This window comes from Lactuca virosa, chromosome 2 (genome assembly GCF_052849685.1).
Source record: "Lactuca virosa cultivar CGN04683 chromosome 2, Lactuca_virosa_CGN04683_v6, whole genome shotgun sequence".
Classification (NCBI taxonomy): Eukaryota; Viridiplantae; Streptophyta; class Magnoliopsida; order Asterales; family Asteraceae; genus Lactuca; species Lactuca virosa.
Genome location: NC_136427.1, coordinates 15,069,033 through 15,090,462, shown reverse-complemented (window position 1 = coordinate 15,090,462; position 21,430 = coordinate 15,069,033). Strand labels below are relative to the sequence as shown.

Below are 21,430 nucleotides of genomic sequence, written 5' to 3'. Positions count from 1 at the left end.
GAATTTATAAAAGCATTTAGTTACTTTGTACTTCATTATACTTATAATGGAAGGTTTCGTCCTATCCTACCCGTTCGGCTAAAGACCCTCCACTAGTCAAGAGTGCGGTGGGTAAGAGTGGATACCCGTTCAATCGCCATTTTATAGGCAATTTCCTTAAACACCCCTTATAGACCAGCTTCGTGAATGAGGCCTACTAACAGTAAGACTGACTCTTTACTCATATATATAATATTAAACTTTTAATGTTACATATATATAGTATAGGGTGTATTTTACACTTTTAAAATACTAGGTGGTTTTATTAACTTCCTCTTTTAATTAAACTTTTAATTAATTTAACAAAACCATGAGGGTGTAATTTGAACTTTTCAAAATACTAGAGTTTTAGAATTTAAATATTACATAATTAAACTATTAATCAAAATTTTAAATTCCAAAACTTGAGGGCAAGTTTTGAAACATTTCAAAACATTAGGGTTTAGAATTTAAATATTTCAACATTAGACTTTTAATCAAAAAATTTAAATTCCAAAACTTGAGGGCAAGTTTTTGAAACTTTTCAAAACATTAGGGTTTAACTATTTAAATTTCAAAAACAAAACTTTTAAGTTCAAATTTAAACTATAAAACCTAAAGGGAGTAATTTGAAACTATTCAAACTTACTAGGGATCAAATAACAAATAATATAAATCAAACAATTAATTTAGTGATTATCTATATTTGACCAAATCCAATTTTAGTCACAAGATAATTACCAAATAATTTGAATAATCTATATTTATCATATAAAGAAACTATTATTCAAAAGATTTGAAATTATCTTTTGTTTTGGTAAGGATAATCATGTACATACAATAAAATTCGGATTTTATTATCAAAAAACGATTTTGGCATCAATCCTATAGCAAAACAGCAAGTAAATCCCGAAATATACTCTGTCAGACTCTCGGACTCGCCGAGTCAGTCCTGAACTCGCCGAGTAGGGCCAACTCGCCGAGTCCAGATACTGACTCGCCGAGTTGAGTCGGGCAGAGGCAAAAAAATTGATTTTCAGCAGAAAAACGACAATTGCATCACATACAACAGAAACCAATCAAGTCTCTGATACCACTGATGGGTTTTATGCATAAGAACAATCTTATGTGCTCATACAAACCCTAATGCTTGGATCTAGGTTTCTCTATTGTACATGCAATGAATCCAAGACTTACAAACCCTAGATCTATCAAATAAGAACTGAAATAAGGGTTTAGTAATTACCTTTGATTATTATATAGCAATAACAATCCATCCTTGCTTTGATTGGCTTCAGAAAGTTTAGTGCCTCAAGTGTTGCACCTCTAATGGAGTCACAAACACCACTAAGCAACTTGGATGAAGAGGGAGGAGAGAGGAGGCACCAAAAACGGCTGGAAACCCTGAAGTATTACTTGTCCACGTTTTTGGGGCTTAAAGGTCCTTTATATACATGTAGGCTATTAGGGTTTACAACTAGGAAACCCTAATCTAGCTGCTTAGGCCCTAAGCAGCCCATGGACTCCTTTAACATATTCCTTGGACGATTTCTAATGGGCTTCCCATAGAATTCGTCCAACCTATATATTATTAGGTGATCCATAGCCCAATCGTAATTATCTTATAATTACAAATCCAGTCCCCTAAGTTTAATTAATCTATTTTACTCACAAAATTAATTCTTAATTAATTCTTGACTAATATTAGTTAAACAATATGATTTCTCCTTTAATATATTATTCTTATAATATATTAACAAATCATAATTAAACTTTTCTCTCCTTAATTCATCCTACATGTTGCTATGGTGAAGGCAGCCCAAAAGGACCATGCTCATAATCGGGTCAAGTACATACCAAAATAGTTATGGACTTAGACACTAATCCAACAATACTACATTTTGTCTCCGTTTTGGGGGAAAATGAATATACAAACTTCAAGTTTTATAAGGTGCATGAAGAATGAGTTATTTATGTCACAACCTTATTTCCTGGTGATATGTATTCTACAATTACTTACTCATGAATTTTGAACACACTTTAGAATTTGACACTATAGCTGTGTAATGGATATTTTGTTTTGTATTATTAGAGATTAAATGTGTAATATATTTTGATTTAGATTTGCTACAAATTTAGTATATATATATATATATATATATATATATATATATATATATATATATATATATATATATATATATATATATATATATATATAGATTGTAAAACCATGACATACAAATCTATGTCGTAAAATTATGTCAAAATAATGATGTACAATATTTGTCGAAGTTTGGAGTCGTAAATTTCTATCAATAATTATAAAAATGTTACGAATTATAATATACAAAGTCAGTCGTAAATACATGTCGTGTATGTATGTCGTAATTATAGATCATAAAGGTCTGTCGTAAATTTTATGGCAGACAAAATGTCTGCCATTTTCCTTTATGATATGACTTTCAATGACATACGTTTGTCTGTCATGTATATGCATTTACGACAGACAATATCTATCAAGGAAAACTTTTTTTTCTAGTAGTGAAAGTCTAACTTATATCTTCGTTATTGTTGATAGACAACAGTCTAGTCTGTTACACATCGTCTGAAGCTAAAAATTGGAGAGGTGCAGGAAGCTTTTAAGAATACGCTTACCTATTATTACATAACGGACGATTATAACTGCTGTAGAAAAGGTTTCTTGATCTATTAAAACTGATTCGGGTTCATAATTGGTTGGGCTCTCCCTTGGCTTTAATTAGGGTGGTGATCTAATTGGAGATTTTTGTTCAGTGTTATGGAATTCGAATAGAAGGTGATAAGAAGCTAATGGATCAGTAGAAGGGTGGTGAGTAATTGGAGATTTTTGTTCAGTGTTATGGAATTCGAATTGAAGGTGATAAGAAGCTAATGGATCAGTAGTCATCTACTATATTATGATTAACATTTAGAATACCTTTTGGGGATATTAAGTTTTGTATCAACTATTCAAGTTGTTTCGTGTAGTTGCATTTTGTCTTTGGTGTGCTCTCCACTTTGTATTCTGTTTTTCAGCCTCTTTTGGGTTCATTTTATGTTATTTTATTTTATTATTCTTTTTTTTTAAATACTGCCGTTCAATAAAAAAATTAAATATCGGCGATGATTTTTTGTTGAATTAACTTGGCATCGAGTCCTTGAATTTGTTAAAAGTATTTTTATGATAGGTCGTTCACATAAAGCAAATTACTACACTAATATTTGTTAGTTTTAAGAGCAAATTACACGAATGATCCTTTAACTTTACAGTTTTTCTCTGAAACAGTCCTTACGAAACTTTTTCCCCTAAGGTGGTCCCTACGGAGCAAACATTGCACATAAACAGTCATTTTGACTAACACCGTTAGCTTTTCTGTTAAATTAAATGAAAAGACTATATTGCCCTTGCACATCATTACACACATATCAATTTATCCTTCACATAAACACTAAACATTCAAGAACACACACCCTCTCAAGAACACACCACCTACTGCCACCATCAGCCACCACCACCATCCATCACCAAAGTCCATTACCGTCGTCCGCCTACTACTACCAGCAGCTACTCCTTCCTCCGCCACCACCAGATATGTATTGAGCCTTCTCTCGCTAGCTCTCTCCACCAATCCACTACCGATCTCCTCCTTAGATCTTGGTTCATTGGAATTTGCAAACGCCAAATCAGATCTGATGGAAGAAATCTTTACTCCTCCTTAGATAGCAGTTCATCGGAGCCTTCTCTATCTCTCTCTCTCTCTCCATCTCTCTATATCGTCACCTTCACCCAAAATTCGTAAGAAAACCTTACAAAAACAATCACGTTTTCCATCATATTTTACCATCTTGAACATTTAAAACATCATCCTCAACTTTTGATTTTTTAGTTCAAGTATCAAGACGTTTTCTTTTTGATTTTTGAGTTCAAGACATGTCCTAACTTTTCAAAGTTTAACCTCGATTTGTATCGGGTCCGCCATTGTTATTCGAGCATCAGATTTGTCATTGTTGTTTATCCAAGCTCGATTTTCAAGTTCAAGAAACCCTAACTTCATCAGATTTGCCAGTATGTGTGTGTGATTTGATCTCCAAGTGTGTGTGTGTGGCGATTTTTGCAGGTGTATCATTTTCCAGATCTGGTGGTGTTGGTATATGATTGAATTGCTACCACCATTTTTTTAGCCGATTAAAAGATTGTGATAAAATAACAAAACCAATGAATAATGAAAGAGGAAGATAAGTAGAATCTATAAGGCACGAAGCATGAAGAAGAAGAATAAGAAGAGAGAGAGAGAGAGAGAGAGAGAGAGAGAGAGAGAGAGAGAGAGAGAGAGAGGCACCGGTCTATAAGGTTTTATTATATATCAATTTAAAAAGAAAACAAAAAAATTCATTAAGGGTATATTGGTAATTTGATATAGGTTTATAACTACAAAACTTTAACAGAGTTAATCAAAAGGACCAGTATTGGGACAAAATTAAAACTAAAAGGTTATTTATGTGCAAGGTTTGCTCCGTAGGGCCATCTCAGGTAAAAAATTTCGTAAGAACCATTTCAGGGAAAAATTGTAAAACTAAAGGACTATTCGTGTAATTTGTTCTTGTTTTAAAAATGTGAGCAATTTCTTGGAAGGTTGCATGCGAAAGTTTTAAGGTTATTAATATTATTTCATTAATTTTTAATCGTTTGATTTATACGCACATATTTAAATTCATGTGGAGTGTTGACTTTCAAAACTTGATATCAGTATAAAATGCTTTATTTCAATTATTTTGTCTACTTAATATTTATTTGCAACATTTGTTGCATTACTACAACAACAAACAGCCTGTTGGTGGCATATCTTTAAAAAATGCCTAGGTCACATGCATGATACATGAATATATAGATGATGCACTAGTACGTATATTGTATATATAAATTAATCCAGTACCGTAAGAGATGTGTATTCGGATTTATAAAGAAAAAAAATGATGATTCTTGGCCTGTCTTAAATCATTTTGGTCCAACATTACCTTATCCCCTCACATGCACACCTACGATACATCATCCCCTCGTGCATGTATGCATTTATTATTATGACTCTCTCTCTCTCTCTCTCTCTCTCTCTCTCTCTCTCTCTCTCTCTCTCTCTCTCTCTCTCTCTCTCTCTCTCTCTCTCTCTCTCTCTCTCTCTCTCTCTCTCTCTCTCTCTCTCTCTCTCTCTCTCTCTCTCTTCGTGGAAGCTTCAAGGAGACAAGCTTAGTGAACGTAGCTGGTGCCAATTTGTCATTAACGTACAGATCAAGAAGTACACTTTCATATCTTTTTCCATCGGAGACGAATCGAAAATAATACCCAACATGAGGTATCAATTCATGTCCTATATATACATATCAATATAGAGATCCATATAGAGATCCATTCAGGCATATCAAAGCTAAGATAAAATCAATATTTCAATCTGCAAAAACCCTCATCTTCAAACTATGTCAATCTTGAATTTCTATTCTCTAAGAGACTTGCACAATTCCGCAAATGATTTGCTCCATTCACCAAGCTTCAAACGAGCTCTTTCCTACCACCAACAAAACCAAACGTCTGTTCAAAAAGTGTCTGAATCGTCTTTAAAGATGTTAGATTCTTGTGGGAGAACAAAAGAAATACTCTTTCTTGTCAAAACTCACATCCAAGAGCTCCAATCCACTTTTCGCAGAATCACCCTTGGTGAAACATCTTCTGCTGAAAATAAATTTTCAGCATATCATGTTCATCGAAAGGATTTGAAGAAACAGATGTTAAACAGGCTAAAGTCTCTAAAAATGACGAAGAACAAGACGACAAGCAATTATTATGATGACAACAGCATAGTTGTTGTAGCAAATGTGCTTGGTGAAGTTAGGGAAACAATCATTTCGCTTGTGGAGTCGCTTATGTTACTTATGTCGATGCCCAGCCCTAACCCTAACCCTAAGACTAGAAAATCTATGCATTCTAATGGGCTTATTGCGGCCAAGGCTAAGTTTATGAGGGTGAATAGTTTGACCCCATGGGAAAAATGCGAAGTTCATGCAGTTCGACGAGCGATAGAGAGGTTGGAGGCTGTGGAGAGTGCTGTGGAAGACTTGGAGGTTGAACTGGAGTCTATCTTCAAGAGGTTGATAAGAACTAGGGTTTTGCTACTCAACATACTCTCAAATTAGAGAGGTGTATACTCATAGTATGTATTCTTTGATTCATTTTGTTCTTTGTAAAAGATAGATCACGAGTCCAGATGTTTGGGACTTTTTCATCGTAAACTAAAGATTCTGACATGTCCACTAAATTACCCTCAGATCATCTAAAACAGGCACCATTTTGCCGAACTTATGCTTTAATATATTATTCTTCATGCATTAATCGCAGTACACCAAGCTTCTTCAATATATTTTAACCCTAAAAGTTACTCCAAACTACAAACGAAATGACTTATGTCATATATATATATATATATATATATATATATATATATATATATATATATATATATATATATATATATATATATATATATAGTGAGGTTCAATAGAGAACCATAATTAAGCAAAGAACCAAGGAACCAATCTGTTTTTCAACTTTAATAACTTATTTTTTATCAAAAAAAAAACTAAAAATACATAAATTCATAACTTTTTATCCTTTTTCCAATGATATCAAATTCGATTTTTTTTTATTTTTACGTCAAATTCACAATGTGAATCTTTGAAAATTCACAACGTGAATCCGGATTCACACGGTGAATCCGAAAAATATTTTTCACATTCACAATGTTAATATATGAATTTAGATTTTTTTAGATTTTTTTTTTCGATAAAGAATAAGCTTTAGAAATTGAAAAAAAGATTTGGTTCCTTGAAGAACCAATAATTATGGTTCTCTATTGAACTTTTCCATATATATATATATATATATATATATATATATATATATATATATATATATATATATATATATATATATATATATATATATATATATATATATATATATATATATATATATATAGGCTTATGTTATTTTGTTTTTACTAATTATTGTGTGCCAGAATGCACAGATCTGGACCAACGGACGAAATTAATCAATGAACATGATTTGAGGGTGTATGATACTACAATGGAATAACATGTACCATATAATCACACTAATTTCAGCAAAAGGGTATTTTGGTCAATTAACCTATTTTAAAAAAGAAAATTTTCGGATTTTAAGGGATCATTAATTCCCTTATTTTTTAAAAATCTGAATTTTTTAAATTAATTCTAATTAAATTTTAATATTATTTTTAATAATAACCTATTTTATTCTGTCAGAATGACAAAAAATCAACAATAAACTAGTAAATATATTTGCGGTTTATTCTTGCAGAATATTATTTCAATCAAGATACTTTTTATATTAAACATGCTTAAAGAATTATATAACATATTATCAAGAATAACATTTTCTAAAGAATACAGATTACATTTATTCTTAAAGATTAAAACTAAAAATGGTTAAAAAAGAAAAAAAAATCTAACAAAAACACTAAACCATTCCAAAAGAATATTATTGTTAAGAAACACTTTATATATTTTAGCATAATACATTTTGCAAGAATATACTCTAGTTCTCCATGTTTTTTCTCCTTTTCCACATCAATGGCAGTCTCTTGAAAACCTAAATCCACAAAAAAATAACAGAATCAACTTTCAAATATTAAAAAATTCGGAACATTCTAAAAGAATAACAACTATAAATTCTGATAGAATGTAGTAGACATCAAACAATTCTAATTTATTCTAACAACATGCATTACTAGTTATTCTGCTAAAATATACTATCGTTATTCTAATAACATGCATTACTCGTAATTCTGCTAGAATGCATTACCAGTTAAATGAATATACTTGTTGTTAACAAAACATTCTTAAAGACATTTTGACAGAATGCATTTATATGAAACGAGAGATATCAAAGCAAAACATGGTACATATGAAACTTACAACATTCTACTGGAATGGAATCTTGAATTCTGATTCTGTCAGAATAGAATCTTGAAGATGAACATTGTATGGGATGAAGATGAACAATGACCACCAATGTTCCAAAAAGAATAGATTATTCTACCAGAATAATATACAATATAATGAAAAAAATATATGTAATAGTATATTCTGGTAGAATGATTTATATATTGTGTTTTTTTGTTATAAATAAGTGTAACATTCTTATAGAATAGTATACAATTTTTTTTTTCTTTTCTAAGAATGTAATGAAATTTTTTTTAACTTGTATCCAAAATTTTGTTATTCTTCAAGAAGTTCATTAAATCAACTGTAGATTTATGTGTATTAATTACTGAATAATCTTAGTTATTGTAAATCCCTGAATTATAGGTAGAATCCCTGATTTACAGGAATTAACATTGATTGTACAGCTAGGATATCCTCTGTAATCAGCCTATAAATAGGCATTTTTCTTCTATTGAATATAGATCAATTCATTCCAAAAGCTTCATGGTATCAGAGCATTAGAAGCCTCTTTTTCATCTTCATCTCTTCCAACAATCTTTGTTCTAGCCTTCTCTTTCTTCAACAGAACTCATGGCTGGTGAAAAAAAGCAGTCTCACATCAGATGCTTCTTCACATCCTTCTACCCTCAATAACCTCAACATCTCTGGTTCATCCTCTCACGGTAATGAAGCCGTATCTCTTGTTACCAGTCACAAGTTTAATGGCCATAACTTTCTTCAATGGTCACAATCTGTGATGATGTATATTGGTGGAAAAGGAAAGGAAGAATATCTTACTGGAGAGATTGAGACTCCAAAATCAGATGATCCAAAGTACAAAACATGGAAGGTTGATAATCACATGATTAAGTCATGGCTGATTAATTCTATGATCAATGATATAGGAGAAAACTTTCTTCTATATCCGACTGCAAAAGAACTTTGGGATGCTGTCAAAGAATCCTACTCCAGTTCTGAAAATACATCAGAACTTTTCGAAATTGAAGCCGCCCTCTATGACCTCCGTCAAGAAGACACCTCTGTCACACAATACTTTAACACTCTTACTCGGTATTGGCAGCAGCTAGATCTATTTGAAACCTATTCCTGGAAGTGTACTGATGACACTACTCTATACCGGAATATCGTTGAGAAAAGGAGAACTTTCAAGTTTCTTCATGGACTCAATAAAGAACTTGATGCAGTCAGGAGTAGGATCATGAGTATCAAGCCTCTTCCTCATGTTAAGGAAGCATTCTCAGAGGTTCGACAGGAAGAGAGTAGGAAAAAGGTCATGCTTGGTGCTTCCTCTAATCCATCAACTCAAGATTCATCTGCTCTTGCTGCCCGGGGACAACAAAAGGGACGACCATGGTGTGAACATTGTCGTAAATCTGGACATTATCGAGAAACATGTTGGAAACTTCATGGAAAACCTGCTGATTGGAAACCAAAATCATGGAAAGACAAAGAAACTCATGGAAATGTGGCTGTTACTCCTTCAAGTGTTGTTGAAGGAAAAGGGGACACATCAAACTCATCTCCTTTCACCAAAGAACAATTGGAGGCACTTCAGAAAATTCTAAGTCAGTTCATTCAACCAAACACCACTCCCGGTATAGGGTTGTTGACCACTAAAGGTAACCATTCATTAGCCCTTATGGTCACTAAAAAGCATATTAACCCTTGGATTCTTGATTATGGAGCATCAGATCATATGACAGGAAATCCGAGCATTGTTTCTGAGTTTCATGCAAGTTCAAAACATCACACAGTAAAAATTGCAGATGGAACATCCTCCAAAGTTGCGGGTGTGGGTTCAGTCAAAATAAACCCAAATCTAACCCTCAAATCTGTTCTTTATGTACCCAAATTGGAATATAATTTACTATCTATTCGTAAAATTACACGTGAACTCAATTGTGTGGCTAAGTTTTACCCAGATATTTGTGTGTTTCAGGACCTGGGTTCGGGGAAGATGATTGGCAGTGCTAAGACGTGTTATGGGCTCTATGTCTTACAAGATGACGCTCTTTCTGTCGGGACATCTCAACAATTTAGCTTGTTCTCTTTAAATAACCAGTCTCGTTCCAATAAAGATAGTGATATCATGTTGTGGCACTATCGTCTCGGTCATCCGAATTTTTGGTATTTGTCAAAAATGTTTCCCTTATTGTTTATTAATAAAAGTCCAGACTCTCTTTGCTGTGAAATATGCCAACTCGCAAAACATACTCGAAACACTTATCATAGTATACCCTACACACCTTCCAAACCATTTTTATTAATTCATAGCGACGTGTGGGGTCCCTCACGAGTTAAGACTATAACCGGACAAAAATGGTTTGTCTCTTTTATCGACGATCACACTAGGTTAACCTGGGTGTATCTCATGAATTCCAAATCAGAAGTGGGTGAAATTTTTAAAAACTTTCATTTTATGATTCAAACTCAATTTCACACCAAGATTCAAATCCTTAAGACAGATAACGGCAAAGAATTCTTCAACTCTATTCTTAGCCCTTATCTCACTCAACACGGCATCCTACACTTAAGCTCCTGTGTAGACACCCCTCAGCAAAATGGAATTGCTGAAAGAAAAAATCAGCATCTCCTTGAAGTTGCTCGATCTCTCATGTTTTCTACTCAAGTTCCTAAACACTTTTGGGGTGAAGCTGTTCTCACAGCCACCTACCTTATAAACCGAATGCCCTCACGGGTTCTTAACTTGCAAACTCCATGTCAATCTATTCTGAAGTTATTTCCTCGTGCAAAATTCATCAGTCTTCTTGATCCTAAAGTCTTTGGATGCATTGCATTTGTACACAATCACTCTCAGAGTTGTAGCAAGTTAGATCCCAAATCTATTAAGTGTATCTTTATTGGGTATTCATTGCATCAAAAGGGTTACAAATGTTATTCTCCTGCAACACGAAAAATATACAACTCTATGGATGTTACCTTCTTTGAAAATCATTCTTACTACAAATCTGAGCTTCAGGGGGAGAATATAAACGAATCTCATCTTTGGGACTCTATTCCTAGTGTCGATACTTTATCTCTAGATACCAATCAGAGTTCCCATACTCAACCCTCCGGTGTTCACGATGAGAGTCCTTTTATTTTAACTCCAGCCATGGAAAACTCTTCCCATCCTCCATTCATGGCTCCATCTCCTTGCCAAGAACCAACTGGAAAAGAAAAAGAAATTCTTGTGTATACACGAAGGAAGCAACCAGGCAAAGACATAAAGCACACAACACATCTTGAGGACTACCACAAATCTGAACCAGGTCAATCAGGTAATTCTAAACATGATAATGTTGATCACAACGATGATTTAGATATACCTATTGCTTTGCGAAAAGGGGTTCGTGCATGTACAGAACATCCAATTGGCAACTTTGTGTCTTATAAAACATTGTCACCATCCTATCAAGCCTTCGTCTCTGCTGTTGATAGCATACAGATTCCTCACACAATTCAGGAGGCATTGGCTGATTCTCAATGGAAAGAAGCTGTACAAAATGAGATTAATGCTCTGGTGAAAAACAATACATGGACACTTACCAATTCACCACCTGGAAAGAAAACAGTTGGTTGCAAGTGGGAATTCTCTGTTAAACACAAGGCTGATGGGAGCATTGAGAGATTTAAAGCCCGCCTTGTTGCTAAAGGCTTCACTCAATCCAACGGGATTGACTATCAAGAGACGTTTGCTCCTGTTGCTAAGCTTAATATTGTTCGTGTACTGCTATCCCTTGCTGCAAATAAAGATTGGGCCCTACATCAACTCGACATAAAAAATGCATTCTTGAACGGTGACCTTGAAGAAGAAGTTTATATGAATATTCCACCGGGCTTCGAGAACTCCTTGAACAGAGAAAAGGTTTGCAAACTCAAGAAGTCGCTATATGGTCTTAAACAATCCCCACGAGCATGGTTTGGAAGATTTACCAAGTCGATCATTCAAAATGGGTACACTCAATGTCAAGCTGATCACACTTTATTTGTCAGATTCTCATCCGATAAAAGGATATATATCCTAATTGTTCATGTGGATGACATCATACTGACCGGTGATTATGTGGAAGAGATAGAAAGATTGAAACACTTCTTATCTAGGGAATTCGAGATCAAAGATCTTGGAAATCTTAGATATTTTCTGGGCATGGAAATTGCTCGATCAAAACTAGGTATCTTTATCTCCCAACGTAAGTATGTCCTAGACTTACTAAAAGAAACAGGGATGCTTGGATGCAAACCAACCTCAACTCCTATGGACTCTAACAAAAATGTTGGATCAGTAATTGACAGCCCACCTACAGATAGGGGAGATACCAACGATTAGTGGGACGCTTGATCTACCTATCACATACACGACCTGACATTGGTTTCGCAGTTAGTGTTGTCAGTCAGTTTATGAACAATCCTACTGAAGAACACATGGAGGCTGTTACCAGAATTCTTAGGTACCTCAAGATGAATCCAGGAAAATGTCTACTATTCAAGAAAAATAGCACCAAAGAGATTAACATCTATACTGATGCAGATTGGGCTGGAGGTGCAACTCATGGAAGGAGTACTTCAGGATACTGCTCTTATGTTTGGGGTAATCTAGTGACATGGAGAAGCAAGAAACAATCTGTGGTCTCTAGAAGTACAGCAGAATCAGAGTTGAGAGCATTGGCTTTAGGTATTTGTGAAGGAATCTGGCTAAAAAGACTACTGGTGGAATTAGGACTCTTTACAGGAGGTTCTATGAAAATGTTTTGGGATAATCAAGCTGCAATTAACATTGCTAAGAATCATGTCCATCATGACAAGACAAAACATGTTGAGATAGATCGACATTTCATCACTGAGAAGATTGCAAATGCCACAATTAAAACCATTTATAATCCATCAAGACTTCAAATGGCTGATATTCTCACCAAGGCCCTTCCAAGGAATGTCTTTGATAAACTAGTATGCAAGCTGGGAATGTTTGACATACATAACCCAGCTTGAGGGGGAGTGTAGATTTATATGTATTAATTACTGAATAATCTTAGTTATTGTAAATCCCTGAATTATAGGTAGAATCCCTGATTTACAGGAATTAACATTGATTGTACAACTAGGATATCCTCTGTAATCAGCCTATAAATAGGCATTTTTCTTCTGTTGAATATAGATCAATTCATTCCAAAAGCTTCATCAACATATATATTATGTCAGAATGTGTATTCTTGTATGGTTCAATCATATTTGTTATTTTTCAATATATTGATAAACATATTCCGTCAGAATTTCCGAATTAGGAGAATTATCATCCATACAATCAGATTTTTAAAATTAATAGAATCTATTTTCCTTTAAAATATGCAATTTTCTTTTTTTAAATTTATGTTAATTGACTAAATACCCTTAGAATGAAATTAGATGGTATTTTTTAATTATCTTTAATTTAATAATATGTATTATTCACTTTCCAAAAATAAGTAAAATGATTGGTCCACAATGATTCATACATTCATACAATACTTAGTTTGAATAGAATAACCTAAGCATATATATATATATATATATATATATATATATATATATATATATACTAGATACGTTTTAGGCTCGTGCTAAGCACGACCCATGACGGGTAATATGGGCATTTCCTTTACCATTGTTTGCATCTTTAAGGAAATGTATGGAAATTATACGTTGCTATTATCATTAAAGAAAAAATGTGTTCCTATTATTGGTAAAGAAATGAAAATAAATTATAATTGTGGATAGGAACAACAATGATAGTCAAACAGATAAACATTTCGGCAACAAACATTGGAAGACCAAATATCAACTAATAATTGAAACTTTGATCTCAAATTGTGATAATTTCATGTTGGGAGTATGTTTGTTACCAGGAAAGAAAATGAAATAGTACCAGACTTTGAATAAAACCACATGGAAGGGCTTTAATAGGATTGCTAGATGTATTTATGGTAGATTGGGAAATTGTTTTGAGGACATTTTAATCTACACATTTGGCAAACATCTGGCAACACTTGCAACATATAAGGTTAAGTCTTGTGTCCCTGTTAGTCCGATCAAACATTTATAGCTTTATTAATTAATCATGATTTTAAATATTAGATTTTTTTGTTATGTTTCATTTATAATTCATCTTTGAGAAACTATATTTCAAAAATAATCTATTCTTGATGAGATGTCTAAAATCTAAATTCTTACAGATTTACATGACAAGTGTCATGTAGAGTTTCCATGACCAGGTACTTGAGTTGCTGAGGATAATTCTTACTTTTTTTTTAATGAAAAATCTAATCAACTCCTAAACTAATCCATAATTCTACATATCTCCATGACGTGACTTGAACCCTCGATCTCGAAGAGAGATGACAACATTTGATACCGCTAGGCTAGAAGCCATTTGGTGGATAATGCTTACTTGAGTTACGTCATTTAAATATTCACTTGCCAAAATAATCTATACAAAATACCACAATATGTCTTCCATCAAGGAGTAGCATATCACTACTTTCAACTCCACTTTGTATTAGTATGTACAACCATTTAAATTTTTTTAAATAGAGTTTCATTAAAAAAAAGTAAGATGTAAAATACCAGGTTTACAATCAGATAAAATCAAAGTGGTGATGAGCATCTCTTGCCATCAAATGTTACTATGTTCTTCATCTTAGTTAAATTAAAAAATTTAAAATAATAAGTGCTTGTAGTTAAATAAAACTTAGCTCTTATATTTAGGCATTCGTTTTTTGGACTGAATGCTAGATATATTAACATACTTTTTTTTAACTGTTAACTGAAGCATGATACTTTCATTTCTTTGTTACAACATTGTCCTTTAAAAATGTACATTGTTAGTTGTTATAGCATTTTACTTTATAAATCTACATGATTTTAGCATTGTACTTTCAGTTTTTTTATAGGGCATTAAACTTTGATTAACTATCTAATTAGCATTAACATGCTTCAATAGAGAGATAATTTCACAGTTCCTTGTGATTTAACAAACAACTCCAAATTTGATTTTTAAAGTCAAGACTAATAACTCTAATTTTCTACATAAAATCAAGATAACAATAATGCTATCGGTAGCAATTTGTGGTGAAAAGGCCACATGAGAAGTACTTTTTTAGATTTTAGAATAATAATGAATCTTGCGTTGTCATAATTCCTAAATCGGTATTTACCTATAATCCCAATACAAATCTTGCGTTGTCATAATTCCTAAATCGGTATTTAAAAAATTAGAAGTCATTTTCAAAAAGTCTTTGTTTTTCAAATATATACGGATCAAGAAAATAAAACTAACTTTTGGTAACAACTTTTGATATCTCATTAAGATTAACATCATGCCGCATCTAAAACTATAGTTCTCGCCTTAAAATCGGCAATCTCATAATATTTCTATGATTTGTTGCAAATAAACAGCCAAATTCATGGTAATACACATGCTTCTACATTATTAATTAAGATTAAAAGATCAACATGTTACATCACACTTATAATAACTAATTACTTCGTCAATCCAACTGCTAAAATATGAAAATAAATTAAATTAAAATAAATCACATATAGGTATATCATTCCCAGGGACGGTTTTGACTAGGTGCCCGGTGTGGCACCGACAACACCTAGTTTCCGTATATGCAGTGTAAATTTTTCAAATTTTTTTTTTATATATTGGCATCTACGTATAAATAATCGGCAACTACGTAAAAAAAATTGGCAACTACGTAAAAAAAATTGTCACCCAGTTGGATCAACCAAGCCCAAAAATATATTTATAACTTAGACTTATCAATTAGTAGTCCAAAAAGCCTATTAATTTTAGCCCAAAAAAAAACTAATATAGCCCAAAGCCCATTTGGATAATTGGAACTTTTGATCCAATTGGAGAATGGCAAAAAACGATAGCTGCAATTAGCAAAACAGAAAGCAAAAAAAAAAGCCATCGAACACAGGAGTTCGACTTCGAGACTTCGACTGACGCATCACGCACGACGCCTCACGCCTACACTTACGAATCCGACTTTTGCTTGGTGCTTGATGCTTCCATTGCTAATTTCTTCTAATTTCTTGAGTATCTTGTTGATTGAGTAGCAAAAATTGATTCCCAATTGTTGAATTCGACTCCAAGCCCTAGCTAAGAATGAAACAAGTAAGTGTTTGAAAATTGAAATTTTACCAATTTGTTTACTGTTTAGGTTGAAATTGCTATGTTTTTATCTTGAATTGGTGAAATTGCTATGTTTTCATTGATGTTATTGTCTTATTGACTTATTGATTGATTTGGTGAAATAAAATTGCTATGTCTTATTGTCTTTATTGAAGTTCAATTTTGATTTGGTGTAATTTTTATGTTTTTATTGAAGCTATTGGATGATTTGGTGAAATTATTAGTTATTTAGCTTAATGTTGAATTGTAGGTTACCCTTGGTGGTTTTCTTACCAAAAGACCAAGACCTAATCTTAATGAAAGTGGTGAAGGATCTTCCCAAACACCAATCACCAACCAATCGATTTCTTCGGTCTCTAATGCAATTCCACAAACACCATGCTCTAATGAAACTAATGATGGTGTTGATTTGAAAGATCTTCCAAAGGACCCGGCGGATAGGCCAATGATTACAAGTTATGCCTCAAATATAAGAGATGATGTAAGAAGGGCATATTTGCTTCAATGACCTTGTCAAATAAGGCTACACAAGTTTCCAAAACAGAAAATAGGTGATAGATTAAGAAGCTTCGTTCCTTCATGGTTTGACGATTTTGATTGGTTGGAATATAGTGTGAAAAATAAAAAAGCATATTGTTTATATTGTTATGTATGTGGAGACCTCATGGGACAAAAAGGAGGGAGAGATGCATTTGTTTCCCAAGGTTTTGATACTTGGAATAAAAAAAATGCATTTCGGACTCATGTGGGTAGTGTTGATAGTTTTCACAACAAAGCAAGAGAAAAGTGTGACTTTTTATTGAGAGAAAAACAAGCTATTAATGTAGTCTTGAGGAGGCAAACCAAAGCGGAGGACCATAAATATAAATCTCGATTACGTGTTTCTATTATTGTTGTTAGACTTTTATTGAAAACCGGTTTACCGTTTCGTGGTAATGACGAGTCGGTTAACTCGGAAAATAGAGGGCTTTACATTGAAGTGTTAAAAGCCATTCGAGAGACTAGTGAAGATATTTTCAACAATACTTTAGAAAATGCTCCTAAAAACAATCAACTTATTTGCCCTAAAATTCAAAAAGAACTTGTGCAATGTTTTGCACAAGAAGTACTTTTGAGTATTCGTCAAGAGATTGGTCAGGAGTATTCGCTTTATTGGTTGATGAATCTAGCGATGTCTCAAAAAAGGAACAAATGGCTATTGTGTTGCGATATGTTGATAATCTTGGCTTTGTGTAGGAAAGATTCATTGGAGTTGTGCACGTGAAGGATACATCCTCTTTGACACTCAAAAACGCCTTAAATGAAGTACTTACAAGTAATAAGTTGAGTTTTAGTCAGGTAATTTATTCTTTACTTTTTTGTTACTTCAGTTTAATTTAATTAGCTTTGTGTTATATTATTTATATATTTTTCAATTTTTTAATAGATAAGAGGACAAGGTTATGATGGGGCTAGCAATATGCGAGGGGAATTCAATGGTTTTAAAGCTTTGATATTACAAGAGAATGACACAGTTTTTTTATGTACATTGCTTTGCACACCAACTTCAATTAGTGGTTGTAGCTGTAGCAAAGAAGCATGATGGTGTTAGTGACTTTTTTGAGCAAATTTCGTTGGTGGTTAATGTTGTTTGTGCCTCGTGTAAAAGAAAAGACTTGCTACGGGAACAAGCAAGACAAAGGGTGCAAAAAGGCTTGTGTAGTGGTGAACTTGAAACGGGAACAGGGTTAAATCAAGAGACTACACTTGTTTGGGCGGGGGATACAAGATGGGGTTCAAATTTCAACATACTCACAAGTCTTATGAAGTTGTTTGCAGATTTTCTTGTGGTTTTAGAATTTGTGAAAGTGGATGGAGGGTCATTGGCAAACCGCCAACAAGCGTCAGGAATCTTAGCATATTTTAAATCTTATGAGTTCGTGTTTTACTTATATATGATGTATGACACTTTACACCTCACAGGTACATTATCAAAGCAACTTCAAAAAAAAGATCTAGACATTTTAGAAGCGGCTTCGATGGTTAGAGGGACAATGGACGCATTGCAATCTTTAAGAGACACGGGGTTTGCTAGCATTTTACCAAAGGTATCCTCTTTTTGTCAAACACACAATATTGCTACTCTGGAAATGCAAGATTTTTATATTGGTGCGAGAAATCGTACGACCACAAAGACCAATAAATTTCACTTTGAGGTTGAAATCTTCAACACGGTGGTGGATATGCAACTGACAGAATACCGGGATTGATTTAGTGAAACAAGCACCCAGTTACTAGAATACATGGGTGCTTTGAGCCCTTGTGATTCATTTTCACAATTTGACAAATCAAAGTTGTTGAAGTTGGCTAAGTTGTACAAGTATGACTTTGATGATTCGGATTTGATAGATCTTGCAGGACAACTTAAGATATTTTACCAATCTTCCATCAAAGATGAGCATTTTACCACTTTGAAAGGAATTTCTGAGCTTTCTCGTTTGATGGTTAATACGGGGAAACATCGGTCTTATCCTTTGGTTTATAAGCTTTTAAAGTTGGCTTTGATATTACCCGTAGCAACCGCTAGTGTAGAAAGATGTTTTTCGAAGATGAAGCTCTTGAAGACCGACTTGTGCAACAAGATTGGCGATGAGTTTTTGAACGATGCGTTGCTTTGCTATGTTGAGACCGAAGCACTTGTGAAAGTTGAGAATGAAAAGGTAATGGAACGGTTTCAAAAGATGTCCGCACGAAGAGGACAAATTTAAATTGTAATAGATGATAAATTGTTGTTATGTTTTTAACTTTTATGTAATGGATCGCTTATTTGTATTAGACGTAATGGATTAGTTTTTGGTTTTATATTATGTCTGACCGGAAAAAAAAATTCGGCAACACCTACTGTCAATTCCTGCGTCCGTCCCTGATCATTCCTATTCACCAATTCAGAAACCAAAGAGTTTGCAAGCTCTCATATATATAGGTATTAGCATGCTCTTTATATACAAAAGTTTATTGCGATATTCCCCTTCAATCATGCTCTATGGAACATAGGTATACCTCCATCATCTAGTGCATTATTTTTACCTATAAAATACATTATTCAAAATATAACAATCTTATAATGAGAACAAATATAAATACAATCTTGGAAGGATGAAAGTTACCATGTTTCAAGGCCTCTCCGGATGGGTAGTTAATGAATAGTTGTCTGAAATCCATATGGGATGGCACAAACTACAAGCGACAAAGATAAGTGACATAGATAAGATCTGCAAACCACAGTAAAGGGGCTCTTAAATAGATGGTAAGGATGAGCAGGGCATTTACATTTTTTTGCAGAAAACATGGATTAACTGTTAGGCTGTTTCACAGGGCATGATTGACTTGCCAAAAAATTGTAACAATGTGACTATCAAGTTAGAGAGAGAAAAAAAGTTTATTTCATTTTTTTGACCATAGGGGTAGAACCGATCGATGATTTTTTTTCAATTATCTTTTGAGAAATGAAACAAGAAACAACTGCTAACATTGGTAACATGAAGAAACATATTAGAAGTGTTTACCTGATTCTTAGTTTTTTTGGTTACTGTGGGAATTATAGTCTTTATGTACATACATGATTGTTCCATGTTTAACGGTTTTCAAAGCATAACATTTGGACGTCTTAGAACCAAGACCTTTTGGAATTTGGATATTTATCAGTTTCTAAAAGTTCACACCTGGGTTCAATCATATTGTTATTGCAACATAAAGAGAAGCACTCACCATAAGTTCAAGAGAAGGACATTAACGTCTTTTTCATAGGTGAAAGATAAAGATCATGAAGGCATTCAAGATTTGGTAAGCCTTTGAGATATTTCACTTCGCTTGTTCTGCTTCTTTATGACGCCATCATTAAAGTTTGTTTCCCTAATTTATGCTATTGGAATTTGGTTTTTATGGAGATATATTATCGGCGGTGTAGTTTTTGAAATGCCTAGCCACAAGAATTGATGTTTGTTTTAGTTTCAGTAACTTTTGTTTCATGTATTCTTCAACAGTTTCCTTTCTAGTATTCAAAAGATTTTCATTGGTCGGATTTCTGGAAAGTCAAGCAATAAAACAAAAGTTTGACCGTTTAAGTTTCTTTTGTGTATTATACCTATATTAGATATGATTATGAATATTCAAACATCACGAACTGTCTTCAAATGGTTTCTTACTTTCTTATGGTGATCGATGTCGTTGTATCAATCAAAAATAAACCAACTAACCTACGTAGATAGGGTAACTCGGGTCGAATCCACAAGGAGTTTGTGGTCAAACTATGTGTCAAAATAGTCAATGGAAAATAGATTACTTGTAATCGTGAAAAAAAGGTTTAAACAAAGATTAACATCAAAAATACTTGAAACTTTATTAGTTAAAACAAATTTTAAATGAGACAAGTAAGGTACTCCCGGTTCAGTTGTCGGACAATTCAGATTCACACACTTTCTTCCCTAAAATCCTAGTTCAATTACATAGGTGTAATTGGGGTTTATGATCTTGCAACACATAATCTTGGGTACACAATATGTTCATTCAACTTGTTGTCTTACTCCCTATGTCTATTTGGATTAAGAACAATGAGTGAATTGACAATAAAGTGTCTTGTAATTACCTATTACAATATTAAGATTTAATATCACAAGTTGGAATAACACATGTAGATTCAACCAATTGTCTTTGTTCCTAAACTACTTGAACTTGGAACAATCAGTGAATTGACAATGCACTATTTTAATTATGAAATCAAACAAATTTATACAACCCAATTTCAATCATTATTACCAAAAGATTATCATATGAAACATAAAAGAACAATTGAAATTAAATAGAACCAAGTAATAATCAAGTGTGTTCATCCAAAAGTCCTAAACATCCCCGAAAGTAACCCTAATGATTTAGCCTTCCATTGAGTTCATAAAACAAATAACTTGGATGAAATAAATAAAATGCATAATAAAATTCATAATCAAACTTAGAATCATCAAACAAATGTAGCCTAATGATTATCAAAGTATAGAACAAATAAACCTTGGGGAAGAAGAAATAATTTCTGGAAAATAAAGAATTGATGAAGATTAACCAATGAAATGTTCTTCACTTATAGCTTGATGATGAAATAGATGAACTCTTGCCTTGAATCCGGATTGAAATGGAATGGATTTGTGTTTC

The 21,430-nt window shown here is 33.2% G+C and overlaps 2 protein-coding genes across 2 annotated transcripts; both read left to right on the top strand.

The window, feature by feature from the left end:
- The first annotated feature begins 16,913 nt into the window (after positions 1–16,913).
- LOC145157259 (uncharacterized) lies at positions 16,914–18,498 on the top strand. Its single transcript, XM_079076323.1, has 4 exons — positions 16,914–17,354; positions 17,486–17,587; positions 17,676–17,727; positions 17,804–18,498. Exons 1-4 carry the CDS (start codon positions 16,914–16,916, stop codon positions 18,496–18,498), a joined length of 1,290 nt encoding a protein of 429 aa, XP_078932449.1.
- A 33-nt stretch (positions 18,499–18,531) lies between these two features.
- On the top strand, positions 18,532–18,996 carry LOC145157258 (uncharacterized). The gene has a single exon (XM_079076322.1). It carries the CDS (start codon positions 18,532–18,534, stop codon positions 18,994–18,996), a length of 465 nt encoding a protein of 154 aa, XP_078932448.1.
- The last annotated feature ends 2,434 nt before the right edge of the window (positions 18,997–21,430 follow it).